The sequence below is a fragment of the Fusarium keratoplasticum genome, chromosome 4, assembly GCF_025433545.1.
Source record: "Fusarium keratoplasticum isolate Fu6.1 chromosome 4, whole genome shotgun sequence".
NCBI classification, from domain to species: Eukaryota; Fungi; Ascomycota; class Sordariomycetes; order Hypocreales; family Nectriaceae; genus Fusarium; species Fusarium keratoplasticum.
The window spans coordinates 1,739,495-1,756,355 of record NC_070532.1 but is presented as its reverse complement, the minus strand read 5'-3'; the positions used below and the strand labels follow the sequence as shown (position 1 = coordinate 1,756,355).

At 54.1% G+C, this 16,861-nt stretch overlaps 6 protein-coding genes across 6 annotated transcripts; 1 reads left to right on the top strand and 5 right to left on the bottom strand.

Moving 5' to 3' along the window:
* Positions 1–664: 664 nt before the first annotated feature.
* Positions 665–2,737, bottom strand: NCS57_00562000 (uncharacterized protein; the record flags this gene model as incomplete). The annotated part of the gene is made up of 3 exons (XM_053055536.1): positions 665–1,209; positions 1,261–2,091; positions 2,185–2,737. The coding sequence occupies 3 exons, from the start codon at positions 2,735–2,737 to the stop codon at positions 665–667; spliced, it is 1,929 nt and encodes a 642-aa protein (XP_052914491.1).
* Positions 2,738–4,391: 1,654 nt separating this feature from the next.
* Positions 4,392–6,209, bottom strand: NCS57_00561900 (UmuC domain-containing protein; the record flags this gene model as incomplete). The annotated part of the gene is made up of 3 exons (XM_053055535.1): positions 4,392–5,725; positions 5,788–6,085; positions 6,150–6,209. 3 exons carry the CDS (start codon positions 6,207–6,209, stop codon positions 4,392–4,394), a joined length of 1,692 nt encoding a protein of 563 aa, XP_052914490.1.
* A 2,164-nt stretch (positions 6,210–8,373) lies between these two features.
* On the top strand, positions 8,374–9,870 carry NCS57_00561800 (uncharacterized protein; the record flags this gene model as incomplete). Its single annotated transcript, XM_053055534.1, has 1 exon — positions 8,374–9,870. The coding sequence occupies one exon, from the start codon at positions 8,374–8,376 to the stop codon at positions 9,868–9,870; it is 1,497 nt and encodes a 498-aa protein (XP_052914489.1).
* A 663-nt stretch (positions 9,871–10,533) lies between these two features.
* On the bottom strand, positions 10,534–11,213 carry NCS57_00561700 (uncharacterized protein; the record flags this gene model as incomplete). Its single annotated transcript, XM_053055533.1, has 2 exons — positions 10,534–10,778; positions 10,835–11,213. 2 exons carry the CDS (start codon positions 11,211–11,213, stop codon positions 10,534–10,536), a joined length of 624 nt encoding a protein of 207 aa, XP_052914488.1.
* Positions 11,214–11,593: 380 nt separating this feature from the next.
* NCS57_00561600 (60s ribosomal protein l3) lies at positions 11,594–13,088 on the bottom strand (the record flags this gene model as incomplete). Its single annotated transcript, XM_053055532.1, has 5 exons — positions 13,011–13,088; positions 12,862–12,947; positions 12,622–12,778; positions 11,896–12,569; positions 11,594–11,846 (listed from the first exon to the last, which is right to left on the bottom strand). The coding sequence occupies exons 1-5, from the start codon at positions 13,014–13,016 to the stop codon at positions 11,594–11,596; spliced, it is 1,176 nt and encodes a 391-aa protein (XP_052914487.1). The 5' UTR covers positions 13,017–13,088.
* Positions 13,089–13,812: 724 nt separating this feature from the next.
* NCS57_00561500 (uncharacterized protein) lies at positions 13,813–16,768 on the bottom strand (the record flags this gene model as incomplete). Its single annotated transcript, XM_053055531.1, has 7 exons — positions 13,813–15,324; positions 15,376–15,620; positions 15,676–15,832; positions 15,885–16,157; positions 16,218–16,300; positions 16,351–16,554; positions 16,606–16,768. 7 exons carry the CDS (start codon positions 16,766–16,768, stop codon positions 13,813–13,815), a joined length of 2,637 nt encoding a protein of 878 aa, XP_052914486.1.
* Positions 16,769–16,861: the final 93 nt, after the last annotated feature.

The following is a 16,861-nucleotide window of genomic DNA, read 5'->3' as shown; positions in this document are numbered from 1 at the left end:
CCATGTACGATACCACGTTTGTAATTTAGGATGACGACCACCTCAGCAACGAAAAGTGGTGTATAGCTGGCCGGCCACAAGATGGAGTCGACAAGATCGAAGGGAAAGGATGTCGACGAGAAGGGACAACAAACAGAAGCCACCCAAGGAAAGAGGTAGATTGAAGGGTGAGCCTGTTCGAAGGAAGATGGAGCAGAGCAAAGAAGAAAGAAGAAAAAAAGAGGACATTGCGCCCCCGATAGACACGTGTTTTGGATTCCCCGGGCTGTTTCAATCTGGCCCGAAGCCTTGCTTGGTTCGCATTTCTTGTCTGGAGCATACAGAAGAAAGGGGAAGAGGTATACACTGGAGTGAGCATATGGTATCGATCAGCATGAGCGAGCATACAGGGAGCGAGGGGACGGTGGTGCTGTGCACTCTGGGCTGGGCTGGACTGGTTTTTACATAAGACGTTTATATCTGTGCTTGAGCCATACGGACGCATACATAGAATGTCCTGGCTAACTGTTAATCTTACACAAAGCTTCATCCTCGCATCAAACTGAAAGGCTATTCTCTCCCTCTCAACTGCCTACCCCTGAGCAATGATACCTCCCCGTTGGGACCTAGCATGTCGGCCAGCACCTCCCTCATTCTAAGCGGTTCTGCGTGGCTTGTCCGCCTTCTAGGCGTCCATGCTCAAGTCCTCCCAGCCAATATCCTTGAGTATTTTGCCAGTCAGGGTCGAATAGCGCAAGTGTCCCTTCACAAGGTCACTAACATTGTGGTTCTCAACACCATCGGCGCCCTGGATTTGCTGAAGGCCCGCCACACCAAAGTGGATGTTCGAAGTGCGATACAAAAAGCCAAGAAGATAGTCACTCTCCGAGTAGACATTGACCAGGCGGCCAGAGACGACGCTCTTCAGCGTCAGCCAAACTCGGCTCTCGGAGGGTGCCGGCGTGCCCATCAACACGACCGAATCGACGATACCAAACTGACGGCGCTCAGCTAGAACCATCAGACAGACATAGATGGCCCGAGCCGCCAGACTGTAACCCATCAGAGAGACGGGACGATCACCTTGGATCTTGCTGCGCATGATGGCGTCTGCAAGCACCACACCGGCCTTTTCAGCGCGAACCATCCCGATGCTCCAAGGGTTGTCGATTATTTTGCTGACTTTCATAAGCTCCGCAGGCCAAGACGCTTCGATGAGACTGGTAAATACTATAGCAGTGTTAGGACCGGCTTGATCGTACTTCTGAGGCTCTAACTTACTGGTCCGCGAAGTGACGGCTTTCTTCGCTACTGCCCACGCTGAGCTTCGGACAACAGTCTCGAGCGCACCTCCCAGGCTCTGAAGAGCACTCATTTCCCACCGCAGGACATACACCTCTGCATGATCGCCGAGGTACTTCCAAGGTCGAGCAATGTCTTCTTTCTCAGTGACCCAACCGTTTACAGCAATGATGACTCGGAGCCGTCGACTCTTGGCTGGGATGGCTTTGGCGTCCACATAGTCCTCCTGGGGCGTGCTTCGGATGGGAACAATGCCAAAGTCCTGGATCTCACGAGAGAAGGACTCAATCATCTTGCCAGTCGGTCTCGTTCCATAGATTCCAAACAGCGAGCCTGCAGCAATGCCATTGTCAGACATGGGCCCCAACAAGCCCGCCGCCGCAGGGAGTCTTAGTCCATGACCACCGTGGGTGGTTCCAATGCCTGCAGCAATGAGCTGCGCTCCGAGTCGAAAGGGGCCGGTCATAGAAGCCAAACGCGCCTTGGTTTTCCCAACAGGCTTGTTCTCATCCTGCTTTTGCTCAGTGGCCTGCTCGGCGGCCACATCGACAGCAAGCTGACTCAATCCCTGCGCAATGCGTTTTTCTTCCTCCTGAAGGAACTTCAACGGAAGGTTCAGAGAAGAAGTGAGGTTGAGAAGAAGAAGGCGGGCGTAGGCGCTGTACTCTTGGAGTGAAAGTACCATGAGAAGCGAAATATGAAGCAAGAGCTTTCGTTTCTCAACGGGAAGTGTCCAGAGCGAGGTCGGAATTGGTGGGAATCGACGAGATAGGTCGCGGTCGACGTGGTTTGAGGGGGTCTTGAGAGGGCCTAGCACACGTTAGATTCCAAGACTTGTAAGTATAGTTGGAAACAAGGACTATTAGAATGTATACGAACCAGTAGTTTCATTTTCCGACTTACCAGTTGTCACTGTAAGCCCTCCACGGCCGCCTCTACCACCGCGGCCAGCGCGACCACCTCTTACACCTCGAGTACTGCCACGCCCACGCCCACGAATATTAGTTTGAGGAGCATTGGCTTCCATGACACTCAAGTCCCGGAAACGCTGCATGGCGATCGTCTGCCACTTGCGGTAGAAGAGGAGCGCCTCTTTCTTGAGCTCCCTGAGTTGAGGTGTGATCTCCTCTGCATCCCCCTTCTCTCCAGACTCGGCCACCTTAGAACTTGGCTGAGGCACCTGCGTGGCTCTCTTGACTTGGGACGAAAGCTTGGGGTTGGCATTCTCCTTTGTGTTGCGGAGTGACAGGGCCAACAATTGGTGATGGCCAATGTCCTGATCCCCAAGAACCGGGGTAACAGGAGGAGAGTCGAAGATGATGCTGATGTCGTTGTGAAGCTTCTCGGTTATAGCATTGATCAGTGTAACCAAATCATTTCTCTCAACAGGCAAGATAGCTCCGGTCAAGTCAACCGGACGGCGAGGAGCCGGGCTTCCTCGACCGCCTCGACCCATGATGTCGCCTTCGTGGGAGAGTTGGCGTAGTGCCGAACGAGTATAGGAGATGCGAGAACCTGAACTGATGAAGACGACCGATCCTCTCTGAACTCTTGTAGGCAGATAACGGAAGGACTCTGAGTGATCAAGATGATGTTATCGCGAGAATCTCGATGACCAAGGGCGAATAAGTTGCTAAAGGTCGAGCTTTGGAAGTCCAGGGAGAAGCAGAAGCTGCATCATCAGATGAAAACCAGCCAGTACTTCTTTCTCCTGCAAATCGAGTTGCTGCCAATAGAAGTCATCTCATTCACGCGATTGAAGAGGGTCGGACAGAAGACGTAAACAAGGAGGAGAGGCTCGCTCTCTGTTGGGATGAATGAATGGTGAATGAAAGAAGGAGACAATGGGGAAGAACACAAACAGAAAGGAAGCAACGGACTCGCCGATAAACAGAAGGTCCAAGGGAGAATAAAGAGAAGGAGAAGAGAGAAAGGGGAGAAGGCAGAGAGTAAAGCAGGCAAAGGCAGGCACGACCACACATCAAACGATGGAACGTGCGATGCGAGGGTGGTGGGTGGGTGGTTGCCCCAATATCTGGTTGGGTATGCCAGAAGCCGCGAGTGACAGGTGAAGGGAAGGATCGGAAGGAGAGAGACGAGGTGAGTGGAAGAGGAGAGAATATCAGGCGATGCGGTGCACCTTCGATGCTTCACCAGCTCTCTGGTCCTTTCCTTGGCTGGGGCTGGCGTTGCTTTGCGTTGCGTTGCCGGCTGTCTGCCAGTGCCGCCAGATGGCTGCCGGATGTGACCACATGATGCTGCCGGCTCTCTGGCACTCTTTCTGCTGCTCTCTAAGGGGCAAACGCGGATAAGGGAGTTTCACAATGTACGATGCATCCAAGGTCGTCATTCATTCAATGCTTTGGTCTGTGAGTGTAGTAAGAGAGCATTGCTTGGTCAGAGTCATCAAAGACCGAGTCACTTGCGCCCAACTCTCTCCGCCAGTGAAACTAAGAGCCTAAATTTGTTTGCTACAATGTCTGTTCATGGTTTCATTCAAGATTCTTGATACTCGTCACGGCTCTTTGACTAGGCTACCGACAAGCAAGTGGCGAGATAGGGGGGCTTGCATCTCCGCAACTTGTGCGACTAGGGAACGGAGCCTGTTCAGTTCGGCCATTGGCTAAGCGAGGGAGAAAGAAGAAGATATAGGCCTTCTACATACATAGTAAATATCAATAGGCTTTTATATAGCTCCAAGTGGCATTGCTTAGGCTCGAATCTCAACTACGAGTCCCCTCAACACTCAGCTCGACCCAAACCCCCATAGCACCACGACGCCCATTAGTGACGCAGGAGGCTTCGGTCTTGCTTTCCGTACGTCGTGAAAAAGTCGAGGTGCCAGCTCACCCCATCAATCATGGTGCTGTGTAACCAAATTTCGGTAGAAGCATCGGTGAGCACGACGCCGGACGGAAGAGGGCCTGCCCCCGAATCGAATCGACTCGCCTGCCGTTGCCCAAGAGCAAAAGGAAACGCCGGTATCCGATCTTGACGTGCCTGTCATAGGTCTCGATTTGATTCGGTCGAACGAGTGCGTACAGGATGTTGGCTGGTCCTTGTCATGGCCATGCGGCATACCGGACACATGGCACAAAGTCACGACAACTTCATTCTTCTCCCATTTCGTGGTATCTCTGGTGCGCTGCTACAGCAAACGGGGGGATCGCATGTCCACAAATAGGACATGAAACATTCTCCTCCATGCTCCAACCCGTCGCCTCCTCATCGCCGTTGTCACACTCGTCCTCCGATCTCGCAGGCTCCTCTACCTTATCCTCCTGATCTGGAATTACCTGGAACGGCCTCAGCACTTCATCCTGACGCCTAAACATGGCAGAGATGTCCCTGCCTGCTCCCGTCTTGTCGTCCGCCGCACCAGCCACCATATTCGCCACGCAAATATTGAGCATCTGCAAGTTCCACCGATGCCCCTTTTCCGGCGAAAGGCGCCGCAGAAGCGGTAGCAGAGCCTCCGAAACGAGCCGCTCCGCAATGCGGTCGATGTCATCTTTAACATCAAAGACAAAACTGGGAAGGGGTGACGATCTAGAAACCCGTCCGGAGTTGTGGCTTTGAGCTGATTGTAGTTGTGCCCAGGATCTGACCGAGAGCCGCAGCGTCTTTGGCCGAGCGATCCATCTTTGAGAACCCGGAACGTCAGAGTTCTGATCGGGAACCAGCAGGTCCACCCTCATTCTCCTAACCAGCGAGCAAGATAGCTTGTGGAGCTCTTCTGCAATCTGCGGGATGGTTTCCAGGCCTTTATAGGTGTCCTCGATACTGATCTGGCTTGGCATGTCGCTAGCCTCCTTGACCTCAGTCGGGTCGACACCGTGAAGCAAACCCCATATTCTAGATCCTACGCCCCTTTCGGCACCGGGGCCCATGAGTAGAGTCTCTATTGTCCCAGGTGAGATGTTGGGATGAAGCCGGACTTGGCCTACAGTTACAGGCACGTCTCGCAATTCCGGCATTTCTGAGATGGCCTCACTCATGTCAGCACCCACATGACCCCCCAGAACTTCGACAGTTTTGAAACCCAGACCAGGTATCTTTCTAAGTTTATGGTCATCCAGAAATGCGATGGCCTCGTCCTGGGTCAAGGCCAGCAGCGTCGTCTGGTTCCTGGGCTTATTCTTGCCACCCACGAGCTTGCTGAGCATCTTGTTGGATGCTATGCCGCAAGTTGATGTAAACCCAAATTTCTCTTCTATTTGGAGACGCAAGAATTGGGCAAGATGCGAGCCCAGGAGGAGGCGCAGGTAAGCGGGACTCTCAGTGTCAAGGTCCTGGGAGGCTGTGTCCTGGACACAGCCCGCGATGCTAGTCAGATCGCACTGAAAGCCCCGCTCCGGATCTTTTTTCGAAAGGCAAAAGAACGAGTTTGCTAGGGATGCCTTGTTGAGGCAAAACAGGTTGTATTCGACGATATCTGTGACATCTGGCGGGCCGTGGCCTTAGTTGAGACTACCTATTTTAAGCAAGCCTGACGGGACAACATACCCATGAAGATCTCATCAAACCCAAGGCGCTCAACCTTGTGATTCCACGAAAAGGTCTTGAAATAGTTGAAGAGAATTTTGCTCGTATCGCGGAATGGCGTGAGATCCTCACCATCCATCAGGACAAGCTCCGGGCACACACGCTTGGCCTCGGAAACCGACATAAGCTTCTTGAGGCCAAGGGCACGAGCATTGTAGTTGCATGTCGCCAGGCAATTCTTCTGCTTGACGCCCACCGGTAACTTCTTGAGTGCCGGGTTTTTGTTCTCAAAGACCTGGGCGTAGAAGCAGTCGTAGTCCTATGGGCGAGGTGTAAGCACGAGCGGCCGACGGGGGCTGCGACGGATCGGAGGTGAGACGCACGAATTGTAAAATGACTCGGTCGCTGTTCCATCGAGGCCTTTTTTTATTCGGAGTCTCCATGGTTGACCGGGATTCATGGAGTTGAAGAGATGGGGGCCATGCAGACGGGATGCGTTCACCGCGAGATTTGTCTTTAGCGGGCGAGGTTACAGGAGACGGGGAGAGATTGGAGAGGGCCCAATAACTTCACTCTGACCGCCAAACAGAATGTTGGTTTTGTATGCGAATACATTCACATCAGCAAACGCTTATAACGAGGATAGACAGCGTTGATTGTCATTGGTGAAGCATCCATCATCTCTTAATTCACGGTACCTCCCGTACCCGTACCCGTTGTTGCTCAGAGCCAGAGGTGCCTGCCCGTTCGGGCCGCTGCAGCTGCCTGTGCCTGAGGCCCCGACCACTCAGCGTCCATGGAGCGTCGTGCAGCTTCATCCCTTACACGGATAGACCTTGATCTTGGCGATGCTCCATCCATCCATCCATCCATCCATCTCTTTACTCCAAACATGATGGGATTTTAATCCAAAACGCGTTCATCTGTATTTCGACTGGCGGTGATGGCCCCTGCCTGTCACAAAGACTATCCTAGAGCCAAGTCACCGCCCCCAAGCGCGCCAAACCTCCAACGTCTCAACAAGCGCGCCCAACATGTGTTTCAATCGTGATCGACGAGCTGCAGGATGAACCCGCCAGACGGATGCGAGATAGCTGCGAGGAAACGGCCTTCAATGTCATCTGAGACATGGCCCAGCAGAGACATGGAGCAGCAGGTCCGATGTCGACGCCAACCTCCATGTTGATGCCAGTCATTAGTGCAGCAAGGCCAGACCGATACGATAGACGCGATGCGATGCGATGCCATGACTGGCAAAGACGCTCCAGTCACCCTCCTTCCCCGGCTCGCTTCCGAAGTCAATGTCTCGGTCTCGGTCTCGTCCCCGCTCCGGTTGACTGACCCTTGCACGCAAAAAAAACAGCCAAGCACCCACTACATGTTGCTGGGTCGTTTCGACCATCCACGATTGCGCTGTAGCCGCCGACCTGACGCCCAAGACGCACAGAGACGTCTAGTTGGATCCATCTGCTGCAATGTTGCCGGTCTTGCAGTCGAGCAAGACAGACAGACGTGCCCACCGCATTTTGACTTTCCCACCACCCAGTTTTGTTTCTCAAGTCTGCCCTATTGTCGATATCCGTGTCCGTCGGCACTCGCTCGAGGACACGCAGCCACTGTCGCAAAAATACAGATTACGTCCACCAGTCAGCCCTAGACCATCCGTAATTTTACAAAAAAAGGTCTGGCGTGCTCAAGACATGGGAAAGCCCTGCCGGATCATGGCTTGGAGCATCGTGCCAGTAGGCTGAGCAGAGGTTGACCCCACCGTCATCTGCTCGCCAAACGCACCGTCATATGGACAGTCAGATCTCCTTGCTCATGGCTTACTGAAACTCGTCCGGTTTTGGCTCCAACAATCGAAGGCGAAAATCCACCACAGAAGAGGCCCAGAGGCTCGATCAGACGCAGCAGACGACCAGTCACTCTGTCAATCCCCTCAGAGCCAAGCCACCATGTCGCCTAAGGGAGGGGAGGGTTGCAAGAGGGGAATAGACGCCAGTGGGAGTGAAAAGAGCCGACCTGATAGCCGCGTGATTGGGCCTGGTTTGGAACTCAACAAGGGTGACTCTTCAACCAGGGCGCTTGCGCCTTCAACGCTTCCCCCCCTTGAAGCTTCAACGAGCCAACCAGAGGAGGCGCCAATGCAACACCCCCGTCGCTTTCACCTCGCTCTTGGCAAGCCAGAGGCCCCAGGGCTGAATCCTTCTCAACTTTCAACTTCCGCGTTTAGTTTGTGAGCGAAATATCACACTGCATGCATGGCTAGGGGCGCTTGTCTCGGTGTCGGGGCTGGTCGAGGAGAGCATGGGCGCCCTGACCCCCCTCTCGTTTCCGCGGCCGGCCCAGTGAGATGTGCGCTTGGATCAATGCCGTCCTATATAGACGCAAGGCCCTCATTTCTCGCTGTTTGCTCGTGTCGTTTCTGCCGTTTTGACATCCCGTTGTTGCTTGTGATCCCTGGCGGTTCCAGTCTCTCGGGTACAAGTGCTGGTCTGTTGGTTGTATAGTCTCAGCCACTTTCGACAGAATCTGCTCTTTTCGTTTCTTGGATGTCTGCCTCGACTTGGAATATACCGACTTATTCGTCCCCCATTACATCCGGCCATGGCTTCTACACAAGCACCATCCAAGAGGCCTCGGCTCTCTCTTCAGATCAAGACATCATGTAGCCCAGCCACACGGTCGTCAAGGAGCTATGCCGTGGACCCCAAGGACCCAACCGCCTTCAACACGCTTTCCAACGTCTACGTTACCACTATTGAGAGGTCGACGCCAGTTCAGACTGAGCCCATGACCGCCATCAACACACTCGAGGCATTCAGCCTTACAACGCCCATGGACGCCAAGCACAGGGTTGTCACACCTTACGTTGCTTCATACCCGGAGACTCCTTTATCAGAGAATGCCCCCTCACCAAACCGTCTCGAGATCAACTACCCAAGCACTATGACGGCCACGCCTCCTCTATCCGCTGGCCCAGTCGACTCACACACATCCAAGCCCTTCAGCTTCTCGGCTGCCGATACTTCAGCAACAGATGGGCAAGAGGCTACCTCGCGACCCGAGACACTCACCCCTTCTCGGTCACAGAGCCTTGCCGATGTAGCTCTGCAGGCTCCATACACACATCCTCGATCACTTCACAGCATCCTCCGCAACTCGCCTCTTCCTCCGCCTACCGCCATCCCTCCCTTTTCTCCTCGACGACAATCTCGGCGTTTGCAAGAAAAGGCAAACAGGAGAGTCGGCTACAGCAAGCCCCTCACTCAGGAGATCGTCACCAACAAATACACCAAGTCCCATATTGACCTTCTCGTCGAAGAGGCATCACCACACTCTCCCCCATGCTTACCTCCCCTGCCTCAAAATGCTGTGGACCTCGCCATGGCGTTCACTGCCAACGAAATTCAGGACGGCGGACAGACACCCGGACCCTTTACAGACACAAAGCGCCGGATGGACATGTTGACCACCGGTACATCACCCTCACCACAGGGGACTTTGCCGGCAGGACCAAAGGGTGTATTAAAGCGCAAGAGAAAGGAAAAGAAGCGTCGCTGGGTCTGGACCATTGGCCAAGAGGAGGAGGACGATGAGAATGTCGGGGGATCTATCGCCGCCCTCAGAGCGGAAGCTGCAAAGCCCAAGACAGCTGCAGAGGTCAAGACTCCTCTCACTGCCATCAAAATCCCGCAAATCACATACTCCACCATGCCAACACCAAGCATCGAGAGCGCCGATTCCGAAAGCGAGAGCTTTGATCACGATGTGGAGATGTCTGACACGAGTAGCTGTCTCTCGGTGCCAGATGAGTATGATGGTAACATGGATGTGGATCTCAAGACTCCAACTGGTCCCAAGAAGCAACTCAACAATGTCAACAACAAGAGAGACACTCCGGTGCCGGCGGATTTACTGAATGTCGAGGGGGGCAGAGATGATACACCCATTCCCGCAGAGTTGTTGAACCCAAGTGGAAAGAGAGATACGCCCATCCCATCAGACTTGTTGAGCCTTGATGGGAAGAGGGACGACACACCCATACCTTCGGAGTTATTGGATGCGGATATCGCATCCGGCCTTGGACTTGTTCGCCAGTAGATGAAGGATCTAAGGGAGTCAGGGGAGGCAATGTACATCAGACGGGGTTTAAGCATATACACGCATGTTCATATTACCAACGGTCTCGGGACGTATGGTATCTGGCGTTGGTTATTCATATTTTAGGGGTGTTTTTGGTTATGACTGTAGATACCTCGGGAGGCGGCGGCAAGAAATCATGGGAAATAAATGAGCAATACGATAAATGAAGCCATTTCTTCTAGCATCAAACTTGAACATCAACAGAATGTGACCATTGTTTCAGGAGACAGAGCAAGCTTATAACGGCCAACCCGCCTCCTAAGTCCGTCGAGACTACGATCCACGAGCAAATGAATGAGTATGAATGATTACATGTTCTGTTGAGCATGTTTCAGCTCACGGCCGTGGTCTCGGTCGCCATTTAGATAATATCAGGCAAATCGATGTCTTTTCGGAAGAAACACATTCTCAGGGCACTGCAACGGAATTATTTCTCATGCTTCGATCATTTATTCGTGAATCCCATCCAAGACGTACGTTCCAGCAGGTTTAAAGTACCAGCATGTAGCAAGATGACAGCAACAAGCCTAGCAAGACTAGCGACTGCGCACGCATAATCAGCGTCTGCAAAAATCAATATTCTGAGGCTCCCATATCCGTCCCAAACGACACAACTCCAGCTCAGCTCTCTACCGCCAGGGCCTTGGCGCCGATGAGCCTTCCATCGGCATGCGAGACGACCCAGTACTCGACCCTCGTGGCGTCCCGGACGATCTGGTATACGCGCACGTCGTTTCCCTTGGACGCTTCGCGCACCGCCTCGATGACGTTGGTGTACTGGCCGCGCGAGTCCCAGTTGAGAGGGTCGAGGATCTTGATTTCCGCCGAGTCGGGGGACGAGTGGTTGATGAGCTTGGCAAATTCGGCTAGAACAAGGTCAGTCTTGGGTTTTTGTAGTAGTATACGAAGAGGTTTCTCTCACATTCGGTTGGTAGTCCGTTCTTGCCCTCCCACTTGAGCGAGACCTCCTCGAATGGCTCGTCGGCGTCCGAGACGTAGACGGCGCTCTTGCACACGTTGCGGATCTCCTTGGGCACCTCGCTGCCTGTGTCCTTGGCCTTGAACACGGAAGACTTTTGCTGTGTAGTCGCGTCGGCGCCGGTGTCCTGATTCGCCTTGTTGAGGAAGGCCATGTAGTCGTCGTCGTTGGACATGTTGAAGGGTCTTGTTCCGCTGAGGGGTCTTTGGTGGGCTCGGTAGATGGTGTTTTGGATGAGGAACTGAGAGCGAAACTGCGTGTAGAGAGGGAGTGAGGTTGTCTTAAGTTTCAAGAGGCGTCGAGAGCAGGTTTTGAGGGACATGAGGGAGGAATTGGAGGCGTTGCGCGGGAGCTGAGGTAGTGGGACAAGAGGATGATGCATGTACAAGTTTCGGGTGGGGGTGACGTCAGGCGACGATGAATAAAGGACCAGCCACAAGAGACAACGACATCATGCAAATAGGCCCATGGGAACTACGACTTATTCACGCACACAACAATACATTCAAGCAACTACAAGTCACCGAGCAAGGACAGTATGATTAACATTGGGAATCTCGTTAGAATTTTTTGAATCCATCCCTCTAGCTGGACTTTTTACGTTCATGCCAGTTAACCTAACCCAGCCCCAAACGCAAGGCGAACGAACCAACCCTCGACACCGTGCAATGGTCAAGACAGAAAAGGAAACGAGCGACCGCCTTAAGCGGAGGCAAGATCCTTCTTGAGGGTACCCTGGTACTGCTTCTTCTCCGCAGGGGTCTGGAAAGCACCGTGTCCGAACTCGGACGAGGTGTCGATCCACTTGAGGCTGACCTTCTCCAGAGCCCTCCGCGAGGTCTGGGGGAACATGGTCTTTCGGAGCGTCATGACACGCTTCTTGACACCAGGGATGGAACCCTTGAGCATGACAAAGTCGTTGTTGACCTCGCCATAGCGGACGAAACCACCCAGACTGAATACTTGTTAGCATGTCTTTTATGTGTATTGACGGAGAAACATACGGGGTGATCTTCTTCTTGGTAACGTCGATCTCGGTGGCGGCGTTGTCGTCGGCATCGCCCTTGCCAATGCGGTAGATCTTGTGGTTGACCGAGGTTCGGTGGTGGTAACCCATCTGACCAGCACGGGCAACAGTCCACTGGACGTGCGAAGGGTGCCAAGCACCGATACAAGCAACCTTTCGGAGACCCTTGTGAGTCTTGCGAGGAAGCTTCTTGGTGCCCCATCGAGCGGTGACACCGTTGAAGCCGTGACCCTTGGTGACGGCAATGACATCAATCATCTCATCCTGCTCAAAGATGGAGGAGATGTCCACGGGCTTCTCGAAGAGCTCCTGGCCGAAGGCGACCTTGTCGGCAACGGAGCCACCGTTGACCTGGATCTCCATGAGGTGGGCCTTCTTCTGCTTGAGGGGGGTCTTTCGGATCTGGGTGTGGGCGAGGACACGGACGACGGTGCAGTACTTCTTGATGCGCTCGAGCTCGCGGGTGATGGAGGCACCGTTGTTCTCGGAGTGCTTCTTGGCGTACTTGGTGAAGGCCTTCTTCTTGCTCTTGTACCAGTTCTTGTAGAAGCGGCGCTTGACCTCGTCGCTCAGATGCTCGGCCCAGACGGTGGTGAGGGATCGGAGGCCGCGGGGAGTCTCGATGTAGCCCACAAGACCAACAACGATCATCTAAAAGATGTTAGCCATAGGCACATAGCCAAGCGGGCTGCATTGTTCGTACAGGTGGGGTATCCACGATGGTAACCGCCTCAACAATCTCCTTCTTGTTGGCCTTGGCGCCAGGTCGGTCGAGGTCGCGGACGATGGTGGTCATACCGGCCTTGTAGCCCATGGCGGCGGTCAGGTGGACGGGCTTCTTGGGGTCATCCTTGGGGAAGCTGTTGCGCCAATGCGTTAGCCACTGCATTGCTGCTTGGGATCCCCGAAGGCATCGCAAGAAAAAATATTCAGGAACACTCACGACTTGACCTTTCCACGGTGGCGGGCAGCGCGCTTCCGAGGCAGGTAAGCCAGGGAGCCGTGGCGGGGAGCCTCAAACTTGCGGTGCTATTGAATCTATAGTCAGTCTCTGTTCATGATGCCATTGTCGTCGTCGTCGTCCGAACTCACACTCATCTTGGGCGGGCTGTGTGGTTTGAGGGGGTTAGTAGGAACCTGAGTTGACGAAGCCTGCGTGAAGAGAAAAGGCAAGAGGGTTCAAATAAAAAGTGTGGGCGAAATTTTAAGCGAGCCGCTTGGAAAAAACAGTGGGTGGCCCGTGCACCACTGGGCTTTCTGACCTGAGCCCCACAAAATGCTTCACCGAGAGGTCACCGAGAAACTGCTCAGAAAGATGAGAGACGACCTAGGCAACATTGGCACAGGAATATCAAGGATATGTATTATTTGAGGCTCATATTCTCACAAGACATATATATCACGTTCTCACATATCCCAATTCTCAAGATCGTTCAATGGTATAGTCTGGCCTGCTGAGCCTTCCATTTTCCACCGAAAAGACCTCCTTCACCGAGCTGATGACCTAACCCTGATCAGGAACAGCAAGTCACGTGAGCATCATTTTTATGTTTCCCAAACCTCCAAGGCCTTTGCTGTGAGTGTGTGATCACGACGATTGCTAGGATGGACCCGATTTACGTACGATTTTTTCAATTGAATAGTTGCTATGGAACCACCAACCAACAAGGAGATTGATATGTGTAATGATATTGTTCGCCGGTGAAATGTAGCCAAGAAAAGACCGTGAAACCCCGGTTTTGATAGTTCTGTCCCTGGCCTCCTCGCTTTGCCCACACAAATGAAACCGCGCCCCCATAAGAAAGTGGTGGTATACATGAAAAATGACAGAACTAATCGACTGTGAAAGGACTCTTCAACTCGTAACTCGGGCAAGATCAAAGCTACCAATCAATCATTCAACTTTTGGGGTGGGCCCTGACACACCGTTGACACTGGCGTTGGCCGGCGTTGATGTCTTAACATCCCCCGCAGCCGAGCTGGGACCGGAGCCGTTGGTAACGATACCAGTCTTCTTCTCATCCTCGCCGCTGTCATCGTAATTCTCGTCAACTTCCATCTTCCTTGCCGCCCTTTCGGGCTCAGAGGCGGGGGGTGCTGCGCGAACAGGGGGAGCATGCTCAAGGCTTGGTGGACGCTCCTCCTTAGGGACAGGCCCAGATTGAGACTTCTCGTGCACAACTCCAGACATGGGGCTGTGGCCCTGCTGCATCGGTGGAAGATGGTTCGGGCCCGATGCGTGGCTTGGGGGGTGATGAGCAGCATCAGATGGATGGTAGTTGTCGGTGGGATGACGAGAAGATTCCTCCGGCCGTCGTGGCTCCTCTGCACGGCGAGGCTCATCCGCCCGGCGCTGGTCTTCCACACGTCGCGCCTCTGACGAATTGCGGCGATAGGCATCACGGGGAGGAGTGGAGGGTCTTCGGTGTCGCATGTCATCCAGACGAACCCGGTTCTCCTCGTTGGCCTGCTTTTTAGCAGCAGATTCCTCTTCCCATTCCCGCATGCGCTTAGGTCCCACCGAGGGAGGTCGCTCATCCATTCGCTGCATGGCAGCCTCAGCCACAGCAGGAGGGGGCGGTCCAGGTGGTCCCGGGGGTCCAGGTGGTCCATTCTCAGGAGGTCCTTGGCCAGACATCTCGGGATGAGGAGGATACAGCGGTGGGGCCTGGTGCTGAGGGTACGCTGACTTGGGCGAGGGCATGCGGTTGTCGTGAACAGGGCGCCCATCGGGACGAGGGCTGTTAGTTGGACGGAAGGGAGCCATGCCGTTCGGGCCATTAGGACCGTTGACATTGCTGGAAGGGGGGGCCGATGCCGAAGGTGTCGCTCCACCCCAGTTGGGGTTGGCAACTCGGCGCTCAGAGGCCGGGGCTGCTGGTTGAGATTGCGGGGGAGCGGGGTGAGGTCCCTGAGAGTACTGATGGCTTTGAGGAGGAGGAGGGGTTTGGCCACGACGAGGCCCGTTCCGGGTCGGGTCGTTGTACGGCTGGCGCATCTGCTGCTCTTGCTGGGGGCTGGGCTGGCGTTGCAGAGGAGGAGCGGGGCCTCCACGGAAGGGCTCTCCACGAGCCTCATAGGGGTTGGGAGGTTGAGGTGGAGGGTTAATGTTGGAGAGCCTGCCTACCCAGGGGTCTCCGGGGTTAGGAGTGATGGGAGGAGGACCAGAAGCTGGGGCCTGCTGAGCAGAGCCTCCCCACTGAGGAGGTCCGGCAGGGCCTGCGGCCTGATAAGCCTGCGGGTGGACATCGGCCGGCTGAGGAGCAGAGGGAGGCGGGCCACCGTTGGTACCACCAGAGCGGAGAAGCTGGAGGCGAGCCTTGATGTGAGGGTTACCAGGGTCAAGCTCTGCAGCACGCTGGTATGCGTCCAGAGCATCAGTGATCTGGTTGTTGCAGCTCTCATACTATGCCTGTGTTAGTCTGCGCCTCTTGAAAGATAGAAAGGTGAAGCATACCAAAGTGCCAAGGTCATACCAAACCTCAGAGATGTAAGGGTTCAGGCGAATAGCTCGAGAGTAAGCGTCCAGTGCATCTCTGTACTGGTTGATCTGGTAGTAAAGCACACCAATCGAGCACCAGAAGGTGGGGTTCTTTCCATCGCGATAAACAGCTTGCTGGTATGCCTCATACGCTTTGGGGTACTTCTGCTGCGACATGTAGCAACGGCCGAGCAGGTACCAACTCTGGGCATCTTGGTTGTCTATATCATGTCAGCGTCTAGATTCGGAATCGCAATGGCATCAAGATGATCATACCTGCATTAACCGACTTCTCAAGATACTGAATTGCGCGATCCTGGCTCTCGTACGTGTTGCTCTGCTGGTGATGCAGCCAACCAAGCTGCTGGAGGACCTTGGCGTGGTTTGGAGACTGGTCCAAAACGCGCTGGTAAGCAGCCTTGGCATTGTCGAACTATGAAACGTCAGTTCTGTCACTGCGTGTGCGATTATGAATATGCACTTACGTCCTTCTGCTGTTCATGCACATGTCCAATCTGGAACCAGATGTCTTCCTGGGTCAACGGTCCTGGGGGAGAGTTGACGATATACTTGAAGCAATCAAGACTCTGAGAATACTTTGACTGTTGTTTGTATATTATACCCAACCGAAAGTAAATCTCGTTCGCCTTTTCGAAATCTGGTTGAATATGCATGACTTGGGAGAAGGCTTCCTCGGCGTAGTCATAGCTGCCATATCGGTCGTAGAGGATACCAATACCGTACCACAGCATGGGGTCCTAGACAATGTTTAGCTTCTGGCGCAAAGCGCGACAGAAGATTGCAGGGAATCATCGTACCTTCGGGTCCCTAAGATGGACCAGGGCCTGCTGATAGGCATCGTACGCTTTCTGAAGATTTTCAGTCATCAGGTAACAGTGACCTGTCGCGCCAGTCAGTTTTGCGCCGTCACACAGGGAGCACACAACAAACCTAGGTTTCCCCATGCCTCGCCACTGTTCTGGTCGATCTGGGTGATGGCACGGAAGAACTCGAGCGCCTTGTCGAAGGCCTCGCGCCCCTTGAGTAGCATTCCGATGGCGTTCATAGCGGGAATCGAGTTCGGGTTTGCGGTGAGAGCGCGCTCATACGCATGCATGGCTTCATCGGGGACGCGCAGCAATTCGGAAAAACTGCCTGTATGGATGTGAGCAAGTGTGTCGAGTGGGACGCGACGCGACGACAAACCTATTTGCATCCAGACGAGCTCATTCATGCCCGCGATGCCAGGTGAAGGCGTATAGGGGCCGGGTTGGACGCCAGACTGCGGAGGAGGAGGGGGAGGAGGGGGCACCTGGCCCTGATGCTGTTGCATCTGCATCAGGGTTGGCGACGCGTGATGGTTCGCCATCTCGTGGGTGGTGATAGCAGCGGTGACGATGCAGCTTGCAAGGGGCAGCAAGCCGACGTGCGACAGCTAGCAGTATTAATACGAAGCCAAATG